The 19,800-nt window shown below is 34.4% G+C and overlaps 1 protein-coding gene across 1 annotated transcript; it reads right to left on the bottom strand.

Moving 5' to 3' along the window:
• Positions 1-5,209: 5,209 nt before the first annotated feature.
• Positions 5,210-18,162, bottom strand: LOC123558906 (uncharacterized). Its single transcript, XM_045350748.2, has 10 exons — positions 17,712-18,162; positions 16,867-17,011; positions 15,846-15,973; positions 15,202-15,360; positions 13,954-14,086; positions 13,341-13,468; positions 11,638-11,781; positions 10,924-11,114; positions 9,763-10,065; positions 5,210-9,105 (listed from the first exon to the last, which is right to left on the bottom strand). The coding sequence occupies exons 1-10, from the start codon at positions 17,779-17,781 to the stop codon at positions 6,889-6,891; spliced, it is 3,618 nt and encodes a 1,205-aa protein (XP_045206683.2). The 5' UTR covers positions 17,782-18,162; the 3' UTR covers positions 5,210-6,888.
• Between the last annotated feature and the right edge of the window lie 1,638 nt (positions 18,163-19,800).

The raw sequence follows: 19,800 nt of genomic DNA, 5'->3' as shown, positions 1-19,800 counted from the left end.
ATAAATTAAAAAGAAGTGCAATGATAACGCAAGTATTGTTTTCTATTAAATGGTTTCAGATAATCAATTGAAAAATAGAAAACAAAACATTTGTTGACCTAGTCAGTAAACTGAGCCGACACATGATCTAAAACATAATTTCATGCTACATTAAACTTTCAATATTTAGAACAAGTGTAGTTTTTTTCTTTAGTTTTTAGTTAAATCTGTCTGCAAAGATCACTTGCTTGAAATGAATAAAACCGTGGTATTTGTTGACAGATGGTCGTTCAGCATAGGTAAATTTACACCATTTATTATAAAAAAGTGGCCTTAAGAACAGGTTTGCAATAGTGAGCATTATTCGGAGGTAGGTTTTAGCATAGGTGGGACTGTATACTGATTCAATAAGTGTATTGAATTACTGACGTGTAGCTTTATCCTCAACAAAATAGTGTATGTTGCTTAATAAAATACATTGTAAAACGATCTTAACGACGATTGTTTCAGACATGCGGGGGAGGTGGGGTGGGGAGGGGGATAGGGAATGGGGGCGGGTGGTGAATGGGGTTGGAATATAAGCCCATTTTAATCACTAATGTCTCGTTTTAATGTTTTGAAGTGTACTTTGTACCGAAAAATAACGTATACGAAAGAATTTGTCTGCGACAAGTACGTTTGAGAAAAAAAGTCTTGTGTATGTTTGGATGTGCAAAGCTTCATCTTCAAATTTAACGTATACACTGAAAAATGGCATTGCATTGTCCCATTTTATGACCATACTTTTAGGGTAGGATGTGACAATTAATGATACTTTCCTTTCTGGTCTTGTCACACTAGCTGGGGGCAAAAGTTTAAAGACTTAATATGACTTATTAGTGTATATTGTTTTACTTTGGTTTCATTTCTTATTGTTTGTAGAAAAATGAATTCCAGGATTATTTTTGAACCTTTTGCACACGTATCACATATTCCAGGACACTGTTTATATCATTCTATGACCCTTGCTTTCAATCATTAAAACTGCACTAGAATAAACAAGTCGGTCTCACGGATCAAAGATCAGTTAAGACAACTTCCAAAGAATCTCCACAGACAGGTTGTTGAAATGAAAAGGTAAATGTTTGAACGGACAAATACAAAGGGACAAAATGAAATAAAGCCATGATGTTCATTTGATGACTATTTGACAAATCACTGGTTCGAGTTCGTCTCCTTATACTTTTTAATAAACGTATTGGTTGAAAAGAATTAATTTATCATCAAAGTAGTTGTAAAAAATCGCAGATGCTCCTTTATGTCATCACTGAATTATTGTTTCCGCATTGCTGAGTTTTTGTTGTTTAATTTAACGGGCTTTTGAAAGGAATGGATTGTAGTAAAAAAAAGTTTTGACAAAAGACATCAAAATGGCCCAATTTAAATCTACATGCAAATTAGTACCACGGACAATTACGAAATGCCCACTTAAGACAGCATGACAGGTAAGACAGATAATAACGACGAGTAGGTTTTCGTTTGTGCTCGCACTTGTTTAAATCAAAATAAGAATGGATAATGGAACTGAATGGAATTAAGTTAAATGAGAATTGGTTAACTTGGTAAGTGCAGGAATTAAACACTTCTTTACAGTAATGATCATTCTGGATTGTCTATTTTATATCAGTACGTCACTCCTATACAAATTTGTCCAATAACAAAATATATGTTGTTTTCTTTTCATTTTAAACTTTTAGTGTCTGAAGGTACCCAAAAATGTCATATCCTCTGTAAAATGTTATTTGCTGAACTTTGATCTGAGCGACCTACATGTAGTTGTTTAACAATAGTTCATACGATTACGAAGTGTTTTCAAAGATGAAAAAGATAAATGAGAACAGTTATAATCAAAATTAAATTGCCCCGAAAGAAAAGTGATCGACCAGTTAGTCAAAAACAAACCTATTAACGGTATTTTAACATGCTGTGGAAGTACAAAGTCAGTTGCATACTTTATTATGTATTTTACATCCACAAACTGTTGTTTTATTAAACAGACTTCGATTAACTGAATAATAGTTTCTTTTTAGATTCATTCAATTATCATTGTCGGAAATGCCTTTTATGACGTATCAAAGGACGAAACTCTTTTTCATATCGAATATCCCAAACAGGAGAAATAGGTACAGTTTAATATTTTGATTCAGATAAACATGTGTTTGAAAAAGTGTTTCGTTTGTCCATATTTATACACTTTCGTAATGGATATACCTTGCAATATATTTGAAAATAAAATCTGTAAAAAGATCCTTTGGAAGCAAAGAATGCAATCAAGAAGAATAATAGCAGACTCGGTTTGATTGAGTTTGTTCATGAGCGGTAATGAAATGTGCAACACCTCTCACGCCCCCTAGCACCGGCTTAAGCGGAACTCTATTACACATATGTTGAATGGACTCCATGATCCCAAAGGACCAGAAAATATAACAACACTGAATCCAAGTACGAGGAGACATTTTACAGCAGCCACACGGCACTTAAAGATTGCTGTTGTGATAGTTAATAAAATCTGTAAAAAGATCCTTTGGAAGCAAAGAATGCAACCAAGAAGAATAATAGCAGACTCGGTTTGATTAAGTCTGTTCACGAGAGGTAATGAAATGTGCAACACCTCTTGCTGTATTGTGCTGCTAAAAACTAAATGCAAAGGAAATACTTTTATCTGCTTTTTGTTCTCATATTGTCCAAATTGAGGTAAGATAGCCTGTCGATAATGGGAATTAAATGTACATCTGTTTCCTCCTTTACTTTGATTTATAATCTTATTTTGCATACTCAACATTAAACGAAGAAACATAAATATGTCGTTTCATTAAAGTGACCATCTAGAGAAACCTTTCTAACTTTTAATTCATATAATAACTGTATGAAAACGCAAGGGAAGTCTGTTTATTGTAAAAAGTAATTATCATACACTCAGTGTTTGCAAAGACGTATGTTTCCAACATAACATCATTTTGTATTTTTATGCTGTGATAACACAACTGATAATTGTCTTGGTTCTTCAAGAGAAAGTAAAATGTTTTACAGTTTTCAGCAATTTTTTTGTCGCCGATAGTTAAGGTAACTGACAACATTACTATGCTGTAGAATTATTTCATGTAAGGCAACTATGGTGGCATATTTTGGCCATGAGATAGCTAGGTACCTATCACAATAAAAGTGTAAATTTTCAAGGAAGGAAATTTTACCTGAAAACATTTCAACTATCAATAATATTTTCTTGATATATCATTTAACTTCTGAAATCGTTTTAGCGCAACATTTCGCGTTAATGCTTAAAACTGCCACGAGATGCTTGATAGCTATGACAATAACATTCTTAATTATTTCAGCAAAGTTGGGATTTTTTTTCTGAAAACACTATCGGAAGATTTTTTTTTTCTTCTAGATATGCTTTTCATTTCCAGGAAATTTCAAATTATGGAAAAAATTAAACGTTTCAGAAAAGTTCGAACTATCAAGATAATTGCTTAGAAGTATCGAAATAGCTATCTAGCCAGTTATATGGCAACTGTGGACACGCAAAAGTATCGAGGTAATAAAGTAAAAATGTAAATTATCACAATAGGATATTATCTTCAGACTATTTCGGCTATTAAAATAATATTTCTAGAAAACTTCGCTTTATCAAGATATTGTTTTTAAGGTATTACGAAAAATTCCTAGAAATATTCCACCATTGGAAACCATCCATATGGCTTGTGAAAGGTCGATGGGTCTACAAAGGTGCCCGTTTGTGCCAGAAATAATGTACAAAGGGGCACTTTAGATCTTCCATAAAAAATTGAAAGCCACCATAAGTGTTATAACTATGCCGTCGTGACGTTAAACATAACAAAAATTGGCTTCAGGTTATCGTAAATACATTACTTGCCATTTTAAAAAGTTTCCAGAATTTTAAAACATAATGTATTGCCTGTCCACGTGGCTTTCATAACTCATATTAAGTAAAAGATGTTCGTAGGTAAGATATAATGCCATTTCAGAGGGCAATCTGGGCTCATATTTCATAACCAGAAACTTGGCCTTCATATGATATTTCAAAAACTTCTGAAAAAGAGCATCTTAACTGTAGACCCCATCATCTTAATCACAGATTAATGTCAAAGATTGAGACGATACTTTATTCTTCGATCTAAACATATTACATTTTAAAGGCCTTGTGTTGACAAAAATGTGATGACATTTAACACACTATTGTTATACTCCGTTCTCTCCCTCACTCTCTTGTTTTACAAATGCACACAATATAAAGTAAACAAACTGTCATCTTAAGTAATTTAAAGCATAAAACTTGAGACAGATTACATAAACCACGAATAAATGAATTGTCTGTGGAAATTTGACTAAATTGCACACATTCGTATGGAACTATGAGTTGTTTTGTTATACCCCAGTCACACATACGGTGCGGATAGCTACGTCTAGCCACGGATAGAAACGTAGCAATTCGTATCGATCCGTACCTGAGCCTTACCTTAAAGTAGTAATCGTATCAATCCGTACCAATCCGTACGGCTCTGGTACGGATTGATGCGGATAACTACGTTTCTATCCGTAGCTAGACATAGCTTTCCGCGCCGTTTGTGTGACTGGGGTATTAGAGACATAAGCAAATACGTGGTTGGTGTTTTCCTGTCGGTTTCTTCATAACAAAACTAGTAACGTGATCACGATAACATTCAAACAAAATTTGACGCCATAGTTATAGAAAAGATAGCAATTAACTTAATGTGTTGTTTATTTTGTTGTTATATTTTCTGGTCCTTCGGGATCATTGATTTCAACTCATTTAGATTTGAAGATTGAATACTGCTTAAGCCGGTGCTAGGGGGCGTGGGCAGTGTTGCTTTTTCCATTACTGCCCATGAACAGACTCAATCAAACCGAGTCTGCAATTTTCACTATTTGCCTTGTTCTCGGTGCTTCCGAGGGATCTTCTTTCCAGATTTTATTAAGAAATAACTGCTAACACTTCATTTCTTCTGAACAAAGTTGGAAAAACGCATGGCTACCCATTTTCATACTAAGAACGTTATCATATCACAGTGGTCATAGTCTTGCATGGAAATTCAAATAAAAAGTTTGTGCATGAATTTTGTGCCGAATGTAAAAAAAAAAACCCGAATATTTCTTAAACGGGCTCTATTGCAGTGCATGATATACCATATGGAAAATAACAAACAGATTTATTACAACGTATTTTGTATTTTATTTGATTTGCCCAGGATTTTTTCGAAGAATAAACATACACAAGGTTTATAAATAATAATAATAATAAAAAAAAACAATAGCAGAAACCAGGGTCATCCACGGAAGAGTGGTTAGGGTTCGAATCTCTTACCTCTCACAGATGTGGGTTAGAAAATTTACTTTAAAATGTTCGTGTGAAAAAATCACTGAGCTTGCCTACAAAAGATCAGTGTTTCTACTCGGGTAACTACCCGTGCCTGTAACAATACATGGAAAGACATACGGGGTCTTCCTCTCCTCTCCATCGATAGCTGAAAGTCGGCATATGACCTATGTTATGTTGGCGTGACCCAAAACCCTACATTAACAAAAACAAAAAGTACAAAAATCAATACTGTATTAGAACAGCCTGTGATAAATTAAGGTATTGGACCCCTGATCATTATGTTTAAAAAATGTCATTTGTTTGGTATATTCTTTAAGTTGACCGTGTTTTGCACTGTGTTGCAAATTTTAAACAACTTTTACCGTGCCGGTTTTTTTTTTTATAAATTTTGTATAATTTACGGTATTTCCTCTACCTCAAGTAGAGACAAATTTCAGTGGCCACTATATAAAGCGTTTACAGAGATATCATTATAGCATTAATTTTGATAAAAGAAACACCAAACTATTGGTAAACAAGTATAAAATACAAAAAAACAAAACAAAACAAACTGTCTATAATTTTTCTAGGGTGTCTCAAGTAAACGGAATTGATGAGACCGAATTCTGACTCCAACACTGAAAAATTAAGGTCGAATCCTTTGGGTCTGTTTTGAATTTTGCTCACTTCATGCAAAAATAACCTTAGGGCAGAAGTAAAACCTACCTACATTTCTTCCACAGTAAAGTGTGAAGGCAAAATAGAGAACTTTTACCGCATGTAACTCAGTATTTTCAAAGATGTCTAACTCTACCCCCTCTGTTTCAGAGGTAAACTTTTTTCACTTTGAACAGCAAGAAATCGCTTATCAAATGAAAATTTTCCACATTTGTACAATACATCAATCATAAGTCTTGAAAGAAGTAAAATCCTAGAATTATATAGAATAGAATACTAGAATAGAATACTAGAATTTTTTTAAAGGAAAATAAGGAAAAACAATTTTGGTCCCAGTGGGGCTTGAACCTACGCCCCCATGAAAATTGCAGTCAAAGTAGGTTTATAGTAGGAATTGAATACTTTTCAAAAAGGAGGTACTCAATTACGGGTCTAATACCTTAATGACAAAAATGTTATAGTAATTTAGATTCACCCTACGCTTTTTACTTGTTCTAAGTCTTTAGAATCCTGAGTTTGCAGCTCATCAGCAGTTGGATAATGATCTTAATCTGGTTTGATCGCATCTCTTACATTTTGAGTGTGTATGCAAATTAGTTAGAACACTATCATTAGATATCTAGTTTGTTTGTATCTCTTTGGAGATATTATACGATGAAATATGTTCATCCAAACGATTAAGATGTTCATGTGTAGCAGATTGCTCTCGGTGCTGTTCATATTGATTATCATTTAAAGCAACAAATAAAAAGCCTATGATCTAAAGATTGAAAAGAGCTTCCGCATGGTGCAACATACACGTACGTATATAATACACATATCCTTCACTAAGCTTTTGACTGGAAAGTCATTTAGTAAGCTTGAACCATTGTCATAAACATTGCTAACGAGAAAAGTGTAGTAACAAACAAATAAATAATGAAGAACATGAAGTCTGTACATGACACAAGATCAGCCCAAGAAATGTCATCATCATCCGATTCATCACAACTTTCCGTTATACTGCTGCTTTCAACACTTTCGCTAGAATGGTCATCACTGGCATGTGAATGATTGTCTATTTCGGTGGTTGGTGTTTTTCTGTCGGTTTCTTCAGAACCAAATAACATAAACGTGTTTTCGTTTTGACTCATAGCGGATGCAGATCTTTTCCGACTCACAATAGATATTGGGCGTGGACTTAATACTGAAATCGCCCAACCCTCTCTTGTTGAAACAGGCCGAGTTGTTGCGCCCGACAATGCCCTGCCATGACTCGCTAAAGCAAATCCATGGTCTCCTGCCGAAAACTGTCTGTTCACTGACAAGGGCCTGTTTTCTGTTGCCGATGTTGGCCTATTCATTTTAACATCGTTAACCACCACCGGTTGCAATTCTGTTATTTCTGCAATTAGCGAGCCCGACTGTTGCCCTATGCTTTTGACTTGTTTTAAGTCTTTAGAATCCAGGGTTTGCAGTTCATCAGCCGTTGGAGAATGATCTGAATCTGGTTTGACCGCGTCCCTTACCTTTGAGTGTGTATGCGAATTAGTTAGAGCACAATCATTAGATATCTGGTCTGTCTGTACCTCTTTGTAGATATTATGCGATGAAATATATTCATCCAAAGGATTAAATAGTTCTTGTGTAGCAGATTGCGCCGGATGCTGTTCATATTGATTATCACTTATAATTTGCAAAGGCTTAGCAACATATTCATCTGCAATAACTTTTGGCTGACGTCCAAGCTTAGATGTGTCAGTGTCATGTGGCACCTGTACATTCGGGATAGGGTTATCCTCTCTGATGCTAGGCACATTATCGTCGCCAGAAATATGTTTAAGATTGTCCTTCACGAGTGATAGTTTTTGGTTTACTATGGTGTTTTGATCAATCACTACTAGAGTGCCAGGCTCAGATGACATATGTTGTCCTTTAGTAATAACTTCCGTTTCTTTAGCTTTGTCGTTCACATCTTCAGATTCAGATGTATTACATTTGGAGGAATTATCTATAATCTGACTTTCAGTCTCCGACGTACCGTCTTTCAAATCGTTTCTGCTTATAATATCATTGTCTGCCCTTTCCTCATCACAGTTTTGTGATATGTCTTCGAATGTCCCAGGTTCTTTATTGGAGTTTGTAGCAGTTTCTTTCATTATCTCCGCGGCAGTAGGCGTTGTATCAAATAAGTCTGGCTTCTCTTGTTTCCCATTTGTATTTGTATACATTTCAAAGGATGTTGAGCGTCTTATCAATGCATTTTCCTCAAAGAGCGTGGTTTCTCTTTCTAGAGTTATTTTACCGAATTCGCGTTTTCTAGGGACTGAAAATCTGTCACTTTCCTCCTCTCTATCAGTATTATCTAAGTTGTCTTCATTATCTATTTTAAAAGCAACCGTCCTTTTCTTATATGAAATTGAACTACCATAACCACTATTACCGCTGTCAGTAGCTTCGGGTTTCAGTGTATCGTTTTCTTTTACAGTCGTTTTAGGTTCTAGTGTTTTCTCTTCTTTTTTCTTACGTTTTTGTTTAGAGTCTTTCTCCGTTTGTCTACATGGTAAATATGATTTAGTCCTGTTCACAAAATGTATCATATTTTTCAGGCACTTTGGTAATGGGTATCTTCTTTCCTCGAATGTAATTGCTCGAATTTGTAAAACGCTAATAATAAGAGCCAGTGCACTCAAAATTGTCATTGTTAACACATAGGCAGCATATAGTGAAATCGTGTCTGAATTTTCTTGCAGTGACTCATTATTGATTATCAGTAGGACGACAAATGAGAGAAATAGTGTTATGCTGTAGCCAGTTTTTTCTCCTGACACACATGGAACGACGAATGTTAATACATTCATGTAAGCTAACATTATTATTGGAACTGTCATGTAATACGTCACGTATCGAGAGTTCCTTTCTAACGTCAGGTAAAATTCTACAACTTTATGGCGATTGCTATCTTCTTGTCTGGTTTCTGTAGAAATAAGGCGCCATTCCGCGTTTTCTTGAAAGTTAGGGTGCAACTGTAATCCAAGAGATCCAAGTTCTGTAACAACTTCACTGTCGTCGGTCGACCATGTACCAAACTGAGAGATATAATATCAGCCAGATTTATATTTCCCAAAATTCTAAAAAAAATTGTATCTTTTCCTGAAGATTGAAAATTAGACATTTAAAAACTTGCAATGTATAAATAAACAGCATTTTTAAACGACAATATTGGTCACTTGCCTGTATTGTCGTTTTTGGTGTTACTTTGAATTTCTAAAAGCCTATCAAATGCTTCTTATGTTATTTCTATTTGCATCTGCTGCCAAGATATTCTAAGTAACTCATTGCTATTCACCTTTAAGGGAAAAATATTACAAATAGATTGAAATAATTCATAAATAGTAAGATATTTCTATAGCATTGGTTTCTATTTGTTTTGCATTCGCATTATACAGAAAGAAAATGATGTGAAGTAAATTCCTCCGTGGCTGAGTGGTTAAGGTCACTGACTTCCAGGCGCTTGTTCCTCAACGTTGTGATTTCGAAGCTTCGGCATGGATGTAGAATTCTGTCATTTGAAGAATCTATTTAACTAGCTTGCGGAAGGTCGGTGGTTTTACCGAAGCGCTCGCCCTTGTGCTCAAGGGGGCACCTTGGGTCTGCCTCCATGCAAAAATTTGAACCGTACCATATGACATATAATCGTGTCGGTATAACATTAGATTTAAGCAGATGTATATCATTATACTTACCTTCAGAATACATATCTGTCTATCGTACGGATAATGAGTCATGTCAACTTTACAAACAGATTCCATAACCTGGTATGGCTTCCATATACACGAGCCATTGTAATTGATATCTATAAACATGAATTTAGCTCCCATAGCTGTGATCGTAGAGAATCCATTCATCAGAGCAATATCGGGTTTCCAGATATCATTCTGTGGTAAGAGTACTTTGACTACCCCTTGTCGCTTTGTAGGGTCCCAGGATAAACTCGGATCCATCCATGTGACCTCAAATTGTCCAGTGGTTGTAAGCTTTTGTTCAACCTTAACGACAACACGAATGTAAAACAAATAAGTAAATTACTGAACCATTCTACCAAATCAACACTTTCTGTCCTAAGATTATGGATCATGTTAGTTTGAAATGTTCATACATGGTGTTCACAATATATAAATATTTTACAAATGATCTTGTGGGTTCAGCGACACGATTGAAATTTCTGAAGACAATCTTATATAATATGTTGTTGGTTGTAGATATAGATGGGAATATCAGAATCGAGGATAACAGTTTTCATGGATAACGAGGTTTTGCCGAGGTATCGCAAAAAAAAAGAGTAATTAACGCACCGGACTAAAATTTCATTGACAAAATGAAGTGAGAATGTAGAACATTGACTGGAAGTTTATTGTGTGTTTGTTTTTGGGTTTAACGCCGTTTTTCAACAGTATTTCAGTTATGTAACGGCAGGCAGTTAACCTATCCAGTGTTCCTGGATTCTGTACCAGTACAAACCTGTTCTCCGCAAGTAACTGCCAATTTCCCCACATGAATTATCATAGGTGGAGGACGAATGATTTCAGACACAATGTCTTTTATATAATCGTCACGGAGAACAAACGCCCTGCCCGGGGATCGAACTCGCGACCCCGCGATCCGTAGACCAACGCTCTCCCCACTGAGCCAAGCGGGCGGGCTGAAAGGTTATTGAATAGAGGAGGGAGAAATTGGACCTCAAACTAAAGTCATTTGAGTCGTGTTTAGCAAGCATCTGCATGGCGTTTTCTGTGAAATATGTCAGAGTATACCAGTTCCAGTGATGCATTCGGATTGAGGTTGGATTTCCAAATGCATTTATAATATTAATATTTGCAAATAAGAATAAAAAAATTAGCAGTTACCTCATCTAGTCCATTTATTCCAACAAAAAAGAAATCAACATAAGCTTCTATAGGTTCACTTAAGTCTCTTGCAGGTAGATCTTCGGTTGAGTAATTTGCTAACATTTCCTTCACAGCATCGATAACCGCCTCGACTGGTGGCCCAAACGTTGTAGTTGACGTAATAAGTGGGGTTGTGACAGCTATTTCCTCTACGGAAAAGATTAGTATAGTAATGTATTATCTCTAAGGTAAACAAAACGTAATGATAAAAACTATGTTTGTGGTTTCATTAAAAATTTGATGAAAAGTTGCTTTCCAAAATGATGAGAAGTTGACAGTTACTTGCAGAGAGTATGTTAATATTAATACAGAACACATGACCACTGGATAAGTGAACTCTGCATCGTATTATAACTGAATACTGTTGGAAAACAGCGCAAAACCAAAACAAACAAACAAACACATTTATTAACAAAAAGCTTATTAGAAGTGGATTGCACAAGGTTGTCATGAATTATTTCGTACTTAACACAAATAGTTATGGGTGTTTAAATGAATTAAACTAAGTTTCAACTTTATATTGTTTAGATTCAACTTAAATTTCTAATGTAAAAATATAAAGATTTGACAGCATTTTTTCTTGGTCGCTATATGACATCACTGCAATGTGTATTATTTGAGATTAGTATGTGCCGTGATATTAGAATCATAATTCTTTTATTTATTCTATACCTGCGTAATAATTTAATAAAAATCCAGACTGTGAAAGGTAAAAGTCACTGTGGAAATGAAGAAGATATTCTGGTCCGCTAAGATCCCATTGTTTGGCCCAGTAACCACACACTGTATCTAAAACATCATCTTTGGTGCAAGGACCTATATATAGTATAATGATATTTCTTTATAACATAATGCCGGTGTAACGTTAAACCAAACAAAAATAAATATATTGTAACATCTAACGCTTTATCACGTAGTGAATCATGGAAGAAAGCTATTATACTGTTATTAAGTCTTCGGCAATTTCCAGGTAAATATGTATTCTCGTCAGGCAATACGTCATTCTTAGGACGAAAATGTAGATCAAGCGTTAATGGTTCTTCGTAAAAACCGAAGCATTCCTATGTTGCTCGTTTTTTAAAAATCAAGGTGGGTAAAGACCTATTTCGTACATTTTCATTAATGTGTTTAATTTTTGAATAATAGGTATCTAAAAATAAATGGATGATTAAGCGTGAAATCTTATTTTCGACCTGTGATAGATCAAATACGTTATATGATGCTTCACAGCTGTGTTAAAAGTGAAACAGTTTCTTATTATTTCTTTTAATATTTTTAAATTTTTGAAATTTTCGCCGCTTATTCTGAGAAAGGAAAACAAAACAGTCTTTATCAGTTTTCTTTGGTGAACATCTAAAATTTGAAGTTCATTATCACGAATATATGCCACAAATATCTTAAAACTTTTAAACAGGGGTGAACAAATACAAGCAATGGTTAGTGTTTCCTGACAGGTTACCCAAAGTGGAATGTTAATGATATAATTGTTCTTGAAAAGGTAAAGTCGATCATTGCATTTTAAGGTACTGGCCCCGTAATAGAGTACCTCCTTTTTGAAGAGTATTCAATTCCTACTATAAACCTACTTTGACTGCAATTTTCAGGGGAGCGTAGGTTCAAGCCCCCAATTTTTTTCTCTCCATATTTTCCTTTTTTCTAGTAAGTTTTTACTTCTTTCAAGACTTATTATGAATGTATTGTACAAAAGTGGAAAATTTTCATTTTATAAGCGATTTCTTGCTGTTCAAAGTGAATCTACCTCTGAATCAGGAGGGGTAGAGTTAGACATCTTTAAAATACTGAGTTACATGCGGTAAAAGTTCTCTATTTTGCCTTCTTTCTTTAGATTACATATTGTGGAAGAAATGCAGGTAGGTTTTACTTTTGCACCAAGATTATTTTTGAATGAAGTGAGCAAAATTCAAAACAGACCCACAGGATTCGACCTTAATTTTTCAATGTTAGAGTTAGAATTTTGTCTCATTAAATCTGTTGACTTGAGACATCCTAGAAAAATGATATTATTTTACAGTTTTATTTTGTGTTTTATAATTGTTTACCAATAGTTTGATATTTCTTTTATTAAAGTAATACTTTAATGAATTCTCTGCAAACATTTTAGATAGTGGCCACCACATTGAAATTTGTCTCTACTTGAGCTTGAGGAAATACCATAAATTATAAAAAATCTACAAAAAAAAAAACGGCACGGTTAAAGTTGTTTAAAACTTGCAACACAGTGCGAAACATGGTCAATTTTAAGAATATACCAAGCAAATGTTATTTTTAAGCATTACTATTAGGGGTCCAATACCTTAACTTCCGAAATAATCGCGTTTTTGCTCTAGTTGTGCATTAATGCTTTATTACATTACCATTATACAATACAAGTTTGTCATAAATGCAACCATGTGACCTCTCAATACTAATGCTTATAATGTCAAGGACCATTCTGTAGTGGGTAGTGTTGGTGCTTGTGAACAACCAAAACATCTCCAAATTCCTGTAAAGACAGACATATCATTTCAAAGACAGATATTTTTTGAAAATTCCATCACACGCTGTTGTTTATTACATTTAATTTGTTTCTATTTTTCTACACTGAAACATGTTTATAAATACCAACCTTGAGTATAATGATAATAACGGTAATGATAATAGCATATTAGTTATAACAGTAAACGTTCTTTTATCTTAATACAGTGAAACTTTTGTAAATATCACCTTTGAGTGCAGTAATGATAATAATAATAATAATAACAACAACAATAATAATAATGGTAATAACCTATTACAGTAAATTTGTTTTTATGTTAGTACACTAAAACCTGTTTGTAAATACCACACTTGAGACATAAAAAAGTGGTCATTGCTGAAGGTGGTGGTAAATTTATACTCGACTGGAGTCATACCTGTGTTAACGACCATCTCCGAAAAAAGACTACTACTACTACTACTACTACTACTACTACAAAAGCTGGAACGTACGTAGGATAGTCCGAGCTACCAAAGCCTGGCGTGGATATATTGTTTATAAAAGTGTAGTTGTTGAAAATGTATACTTCCTCTCTATTATACATAACAGGGTACGTAGTATAGTCCGCTGTACAACCAGGATATGCTGAAAAATAAATAGTGTGACATTTGACTGATTCAATTATTCTCCATTTGAAAAATGAACTTAGAGGATAAAGTTATTATTATTATAGACATTTTGTAATTTTTAGACGCTTTAGAGCTATATAACAGTGATATATTGCATCTGTACAAAGGAAAATTTAATAAACGTTACATCTTGATATATATCAGTCGTAAATTAGGTTGAATTGAAAAAAAAAATATCGGTTCGCAAAGAGAAGTGAGAATCAATTTTTTGTTGTTGATATTAAAGTGTTTCAGTAATACGTTTAAAACAATGGACTAATTGATAAAAATAAGGTAAAGTGGAAAATACATTAACCAAGATCTTAAATTGTTCGCCTCACATTTAATTATGCAATACATAGCTATCATCAGAATGATTTTTCAAGAAGAATGCTTGCCTTATTTTTTTCAAGCTGGGCTTTATTTAAAATGGAAAGAATAACAGGAGGACCTCGCTATCGTTTAATTAAATAAATATTCGTTTCTGTTACTTTGAGATTTCAAAGCGGTAGCTGTTTTCAGATCGGAAAAGTTGATTTGAAGGTTTGTTTCTTTCAAAGTGGTAGCTGTTTTCAGATTGAACAGCTCGATTCGAAGGTTTAGTTGTTAAAATATTCTTCGCTGAATATATCGAAAAAAAAATGGCATCACAGAGATGAAAGATTCTGTTGTAAATTTTCCATAATATAGAAGCGGTGTCGTTGTGGCGCGTGCGCCAATACGACAAAACGAAACATTTTATTTCGTCTTGGTGTGTGCGCCAACCCAGCAACACGCAACTTTTTGTTAGGGGCACAAACCAAAGGACAAAATGAAATATTTCGTTCTGTTGAATTCTATGTTTCGTTATGACGCGCTGAAAGTTACGTTTCGCTCGCTGGCGTGTACGCCATGACAACATTTTGCGTTGGCAAAGGTTCAACCCGTGATTTTGTGCTAATTGCGGTTCCCTCCACTGTCCTACACCTTATACAAATTAAATTTATTTTGGTAACAGATTAATCAAAGATACAATTTATGGTTATTATCTGTTCTTAAGAGTCATATTTTTCTTGATTACACTGTAATTGATATCTATATAGTATTTCATACTGTTATCAACTGCCTTTATTCTTATTCTGAAGCCGGCATACTGTAAAATATAGTCTGAGGAAAACACTATCAGCATTGCAGTGCTTGAACTCCTGTATGCCGTTTCCGGCCTATCAAAACCACAGAACTTATTTATCATCGTATCACTTGTGGAGTTTCCTGAAATTCAAAAATAATAATTAGCTTTGTACAGTTGCGATATGGGCCTTCGAGGTCGCAAAAAAAGCCTTATATGCTCCAAAAGGTATTATTTTCTGATGACGATAAAATGTAAGCCATAAATTGCAGATTCATTGCACTTGTTGGTGTGGTATACGAACGGATCGGAGAGATTTCACTGATAACCAAAAGCTGCTCAAGAAACGCTATAATAGTTTTTAACAAACATTGAAACGTTCGCTGTCGTTGGTAATGGGTACAAACAGTCTTTAAAAGACTTACGAAAGCATAACATACTTTGCTGTATTTTATACAAAAGAAGAGAGCAAATGTGAAATATCTCCATTTCGGTTTAAACATACATAATGTAACTCGCACTCAGATGCAAATTAAAAACCGGATTTCACGTAAAAAAATAAGTGTGACCAGTCAAATCGCAGAACGTAAAAATAAGAAACTAATTGGTGTATTTTTATATCCCATACCGTCATAGAAGATTACGTAATCGTAGCTACAGTAGGTGTTCCTTTCAATGGCGAATGTCTCGTTGTCAAAATATGCTTCAACGGCATAGTTATCTGGTGCTGTGACATACCATCTACAGACTTTGTTACTATAAATAGAAGAATGATAAAAACGTAATTGTGACACCAAGAAAACTGATTTTAAATACTGGGAAACGCTGGTGAAAAACTATTTATTTAACGGTTTTATACAATATTATTGCAAACCAGAGTGCCATGATGACCCTATATGGCTAACAACAGATATTACAAACACGTTTTGCAAATAACTTTCGAAACTAGTCCATGATTCAGGAGATTATTTTAAAAAGTTTTTCAGACCGTAATATACAGGAAACTAGTTTTCGAGAAATGAAAATAGCATCACAAATTGTAGAGCGGAGTTCGTAGACTGGACCTATTTTAACTCGTAATAATTGATCCGTAAGACCAGTTCTTGAAGATTAGGCACTCTTGATGTTCTTCTTTTCAGTTCTTTCGGCCATATTGTGTCACCGATGGACATTATATAAAATTATAATAAGGTCTGGAGTTTTGACGAAGTTTTTTATCATTTTTTTTCAGTTTGATACAAATACAGAAAATTTATCTTGAGATCTATATTTCAAATAAAAAACAGTATTTCTGTTTATTTTGAACTTCGATCATGTTCACTTAGGCTGGAACTGGTCTGAATCATCGATGAATGAATGTATGAATGTAAACCATAACATTTTTCAGACATTTGATGAAAATAAAAAAAACATACTCATGGAAAATATGGATATTCTCAAATCACTACAGTATTTATTACTGTAACAGATGAAAATAAGAATTTACCAGGATTATTGATATTGTTCGAATAAAAAATCCAAAGAACCTATTCTATTAGAAATATGTATTATCATGTTAGGGAAATGTATTATCGTTACATGTTATAGATACATGCCTTATTGTGTACCAACATTTCAATGTACTGACAAATAATATAATATTTATTTACTTTGGATACGATCCACTTTCATAACCAGGCGAGTATATGTAATCGAAATTTGGAGATATAGTCGCATTAATGAATGCTCCCGACGACGCACAGTTATCAAATACTCCAGGTGCCACGGTTGTTGTAGTAGTTGTATCAGGTGTTACTGAGAATAGAAATAAGATAAAATACAAACAAAATATAAATACGAAATCAATGAAAGTATGTTATCATTGGTGTATAGAATAATAATATAAAATATGTACTGTTTCTGGCCAAAAAACATAAAGACTTAAGATGATGTACAAGGTAACGCTTTATGACATTGTGTTGGCTAGAACCTATTAGATGATATTAAACCGACAGAGTAAATTTGCGACCAGCTTGGATTCAGACCAGCCTGCGCATTCGCGCAGTCCGGTCGGGATCCATGCTGTTCGCTGACAGTTTCTTTAATTGCAATAGGCTTTGAAAGCGAACAGCATGAATCCTGACCACACTGCGGGAATACGCAGGCTGGTCTGGATCCATGCTGGTCGCAAACAAACTATGTTGGCTTTCTCATGGCGCGGCTCAAATGTAGTTAAACTATTCCATGTTAGGAGAGTTCCTTACATTTTCATACATTTTCTGATAATCATAGACATTGTGACTACAAAAAGAAACATGTCATTAAAAGGAATGGAACGTCATGCCCATCATCATTTAATGAAACATGCCTACAGCTGGGGCTATTAAACGTTACACAGTTACTGTATTAAAATGCAATTAGCTGAGAGATACCGAGGCAGCTGCACGTACATGTAGTTACTGCACTGAAAAAAAGTGACACAAATTTTCCCAAACTGCAGTATTTAAATATTTACCTTTCTGCAACAGAAGGAATCCAAATAGCAAATGAACGAATACCGAAGTTCCGGAAGTGAAAGTTTCCATGACAAATTATTCTCGGTGTTGTTTATCCAACGAGCAAGTGCTATACTTTTATATAACTTTTAAAAAGTTTGTCCGTGCTCAAAGTGATAGTAACAGTGCTACAGTGTTAAATTTGTAAAGGAATTCTGGTTGTATGTAAAAAAAGACTTTTTAAAGCAGTTCACAAGAAATAATAACAATCACACTAGGCAAAACTTATTCCAAAATTTATATTGTCTTAAACAAACATATAGAAAACGAACAGTATTGTGGGTATACTTTCCACGTTTTTCCTTTCAACTTGTTAGATATAATCCCAGTCAAAGAGTCACGAAATAACATTTATTTAACAATCATTATTCTATTTGCGAAATTTAAAAATCAAAGAAAAATGTGTCATATAAGAACGCATAGGTACAAAGTCAATGCGAGTATAGGTTTCTGTTTAATGACTTTAGATAATCAATTGAGAGCATAGAACAAAAGAATCGCTGAACTCGGTGGCAAAACAAAAAAGTGTTTAAATCTATAATGATCTTAAACGTATTATACTAGTACGTTAAATGCAGTATTTACGCCTTTTTATCCAATAAATCAATATTCAAACGTAAAGCTTTACTATAAATTAGTGTATACTAATTTTCTTTCGATATTTTGTGAAGAAACTCAGCCGTTTATGTTTTTCATTTTCAGTTAAGTACCATTTCCTGGGGAGAAGAAACAACAACAAAATATTTCGAATGTCTTGCTGTCGTAACAACTGCGGTGATCAGATCTGCATCCCGTAGAGTTGCCGGTACCACTATATGTCTGCTCTCTTTAAAAACGGAATATCCTCTACATTGTACCATACGTTTGAACCAAACGACATTTCAAAAAGCACATATGACATATACTGGCGCTAAAATGGTGTACATGATGTCATTTTCATGAATTGTTTTTCCCATATGTTTGATCCATTATGGAAATTAACTAAAAGCTAGTATATTTTGCTATATATTTTGCTCACGAGTAAATGTATATATTGGGTTAAGAGTCAAACCGACACAATGTATGTCATATGGCAACGTTTCTAAATTTTGATAGTAGAGGAAGATTCAAGGTGCCCCTCAGGGTATTGTCTCGGATATTGGCGGGCTTTTGAGTAGAACCACCGACTTTTCTTAAGCGAGCTGGACGGCTTTCTCACATGAGGAATTCAACACCAAAAGCGAGGGATTAAACCCATACTGATAAGAGGCAAGTGATTCTGAGCGAGCGATTTTAAGCCAAGGAAGCCCATTCGAGATAATGTATCGAAGGTCATGCTCTTGAAATAATAAGTCGAGCCCTTCAGATAAATTTGGCTAAAAGAAGTGAAAGTCCTAAACACATAAGTAACGGCATAAGTGCATATAAAACTTATGTTAATATGACATAAATACTTACGTCCCTTTGTTGTTCAAATAACCTCTGGTTTAACGCTTTTGGTTCGTTTTGCGGTAATGAGTTTTTGCTCACTTCAACAAACTTACTTAGTGCAGTTAGTTTCGTAACAAGTAAAGACTAATTAAATTGTGTAGTTCGTGTTTGTTTATACTGTAACCAGCGTTCCTTTCTTAAGCCTTATCATGCTGGACACGACTGACACTGTCTTTGCGACCAGTGTAGATCATGAGCAGCCTGCACATCCGTGCAGTCTGATAATGATCTGCACTGTTTGCCATTTAGTCAGTATCTTTTTGGTAAGCACTCATTTTAACAGTTAATGGTAATGTCCAAATTGAAAGATTGACAATGTTCATTATAGAAATTTAGCAGGGTAAGGGTTAATATTTGTTGGTCCTTTGGGATCATGTAGTCCATTCAATATTTTCCGCTTGTGGGCGTAAAAGATATTGCATCTCGCATAACCTCTCATTAAAGGACTCAATTAAACCGAGACTGCCATTATTTTGCTTTGGTCTGTTCTATGTTTTCAAAGTTTTATTAACAATCTCCCAAAAATTACAAGATTTCAATTTTATTCTAGAACTAAAGTACCATATAAGAAAACTTTCC

Source organism: Mercenaria mercenaria, chromosome 5 (assembly GCF_021730395.1).
Source record: "Mercenaria mercenaria strain notata chromosome 5, MADL_Memer_1, whole genome shotgun sequence".
NCBI lineage: Eukaryota > Metazoa > Mollusca > Bivalvia > Venerida > Veneridae > Mercenaria > Mercenaria mercenaria.
Note: the sequence above shows the minus strand (reverse complement) of the source record. Positions and strands in the feature narration are given on the sequence as shown.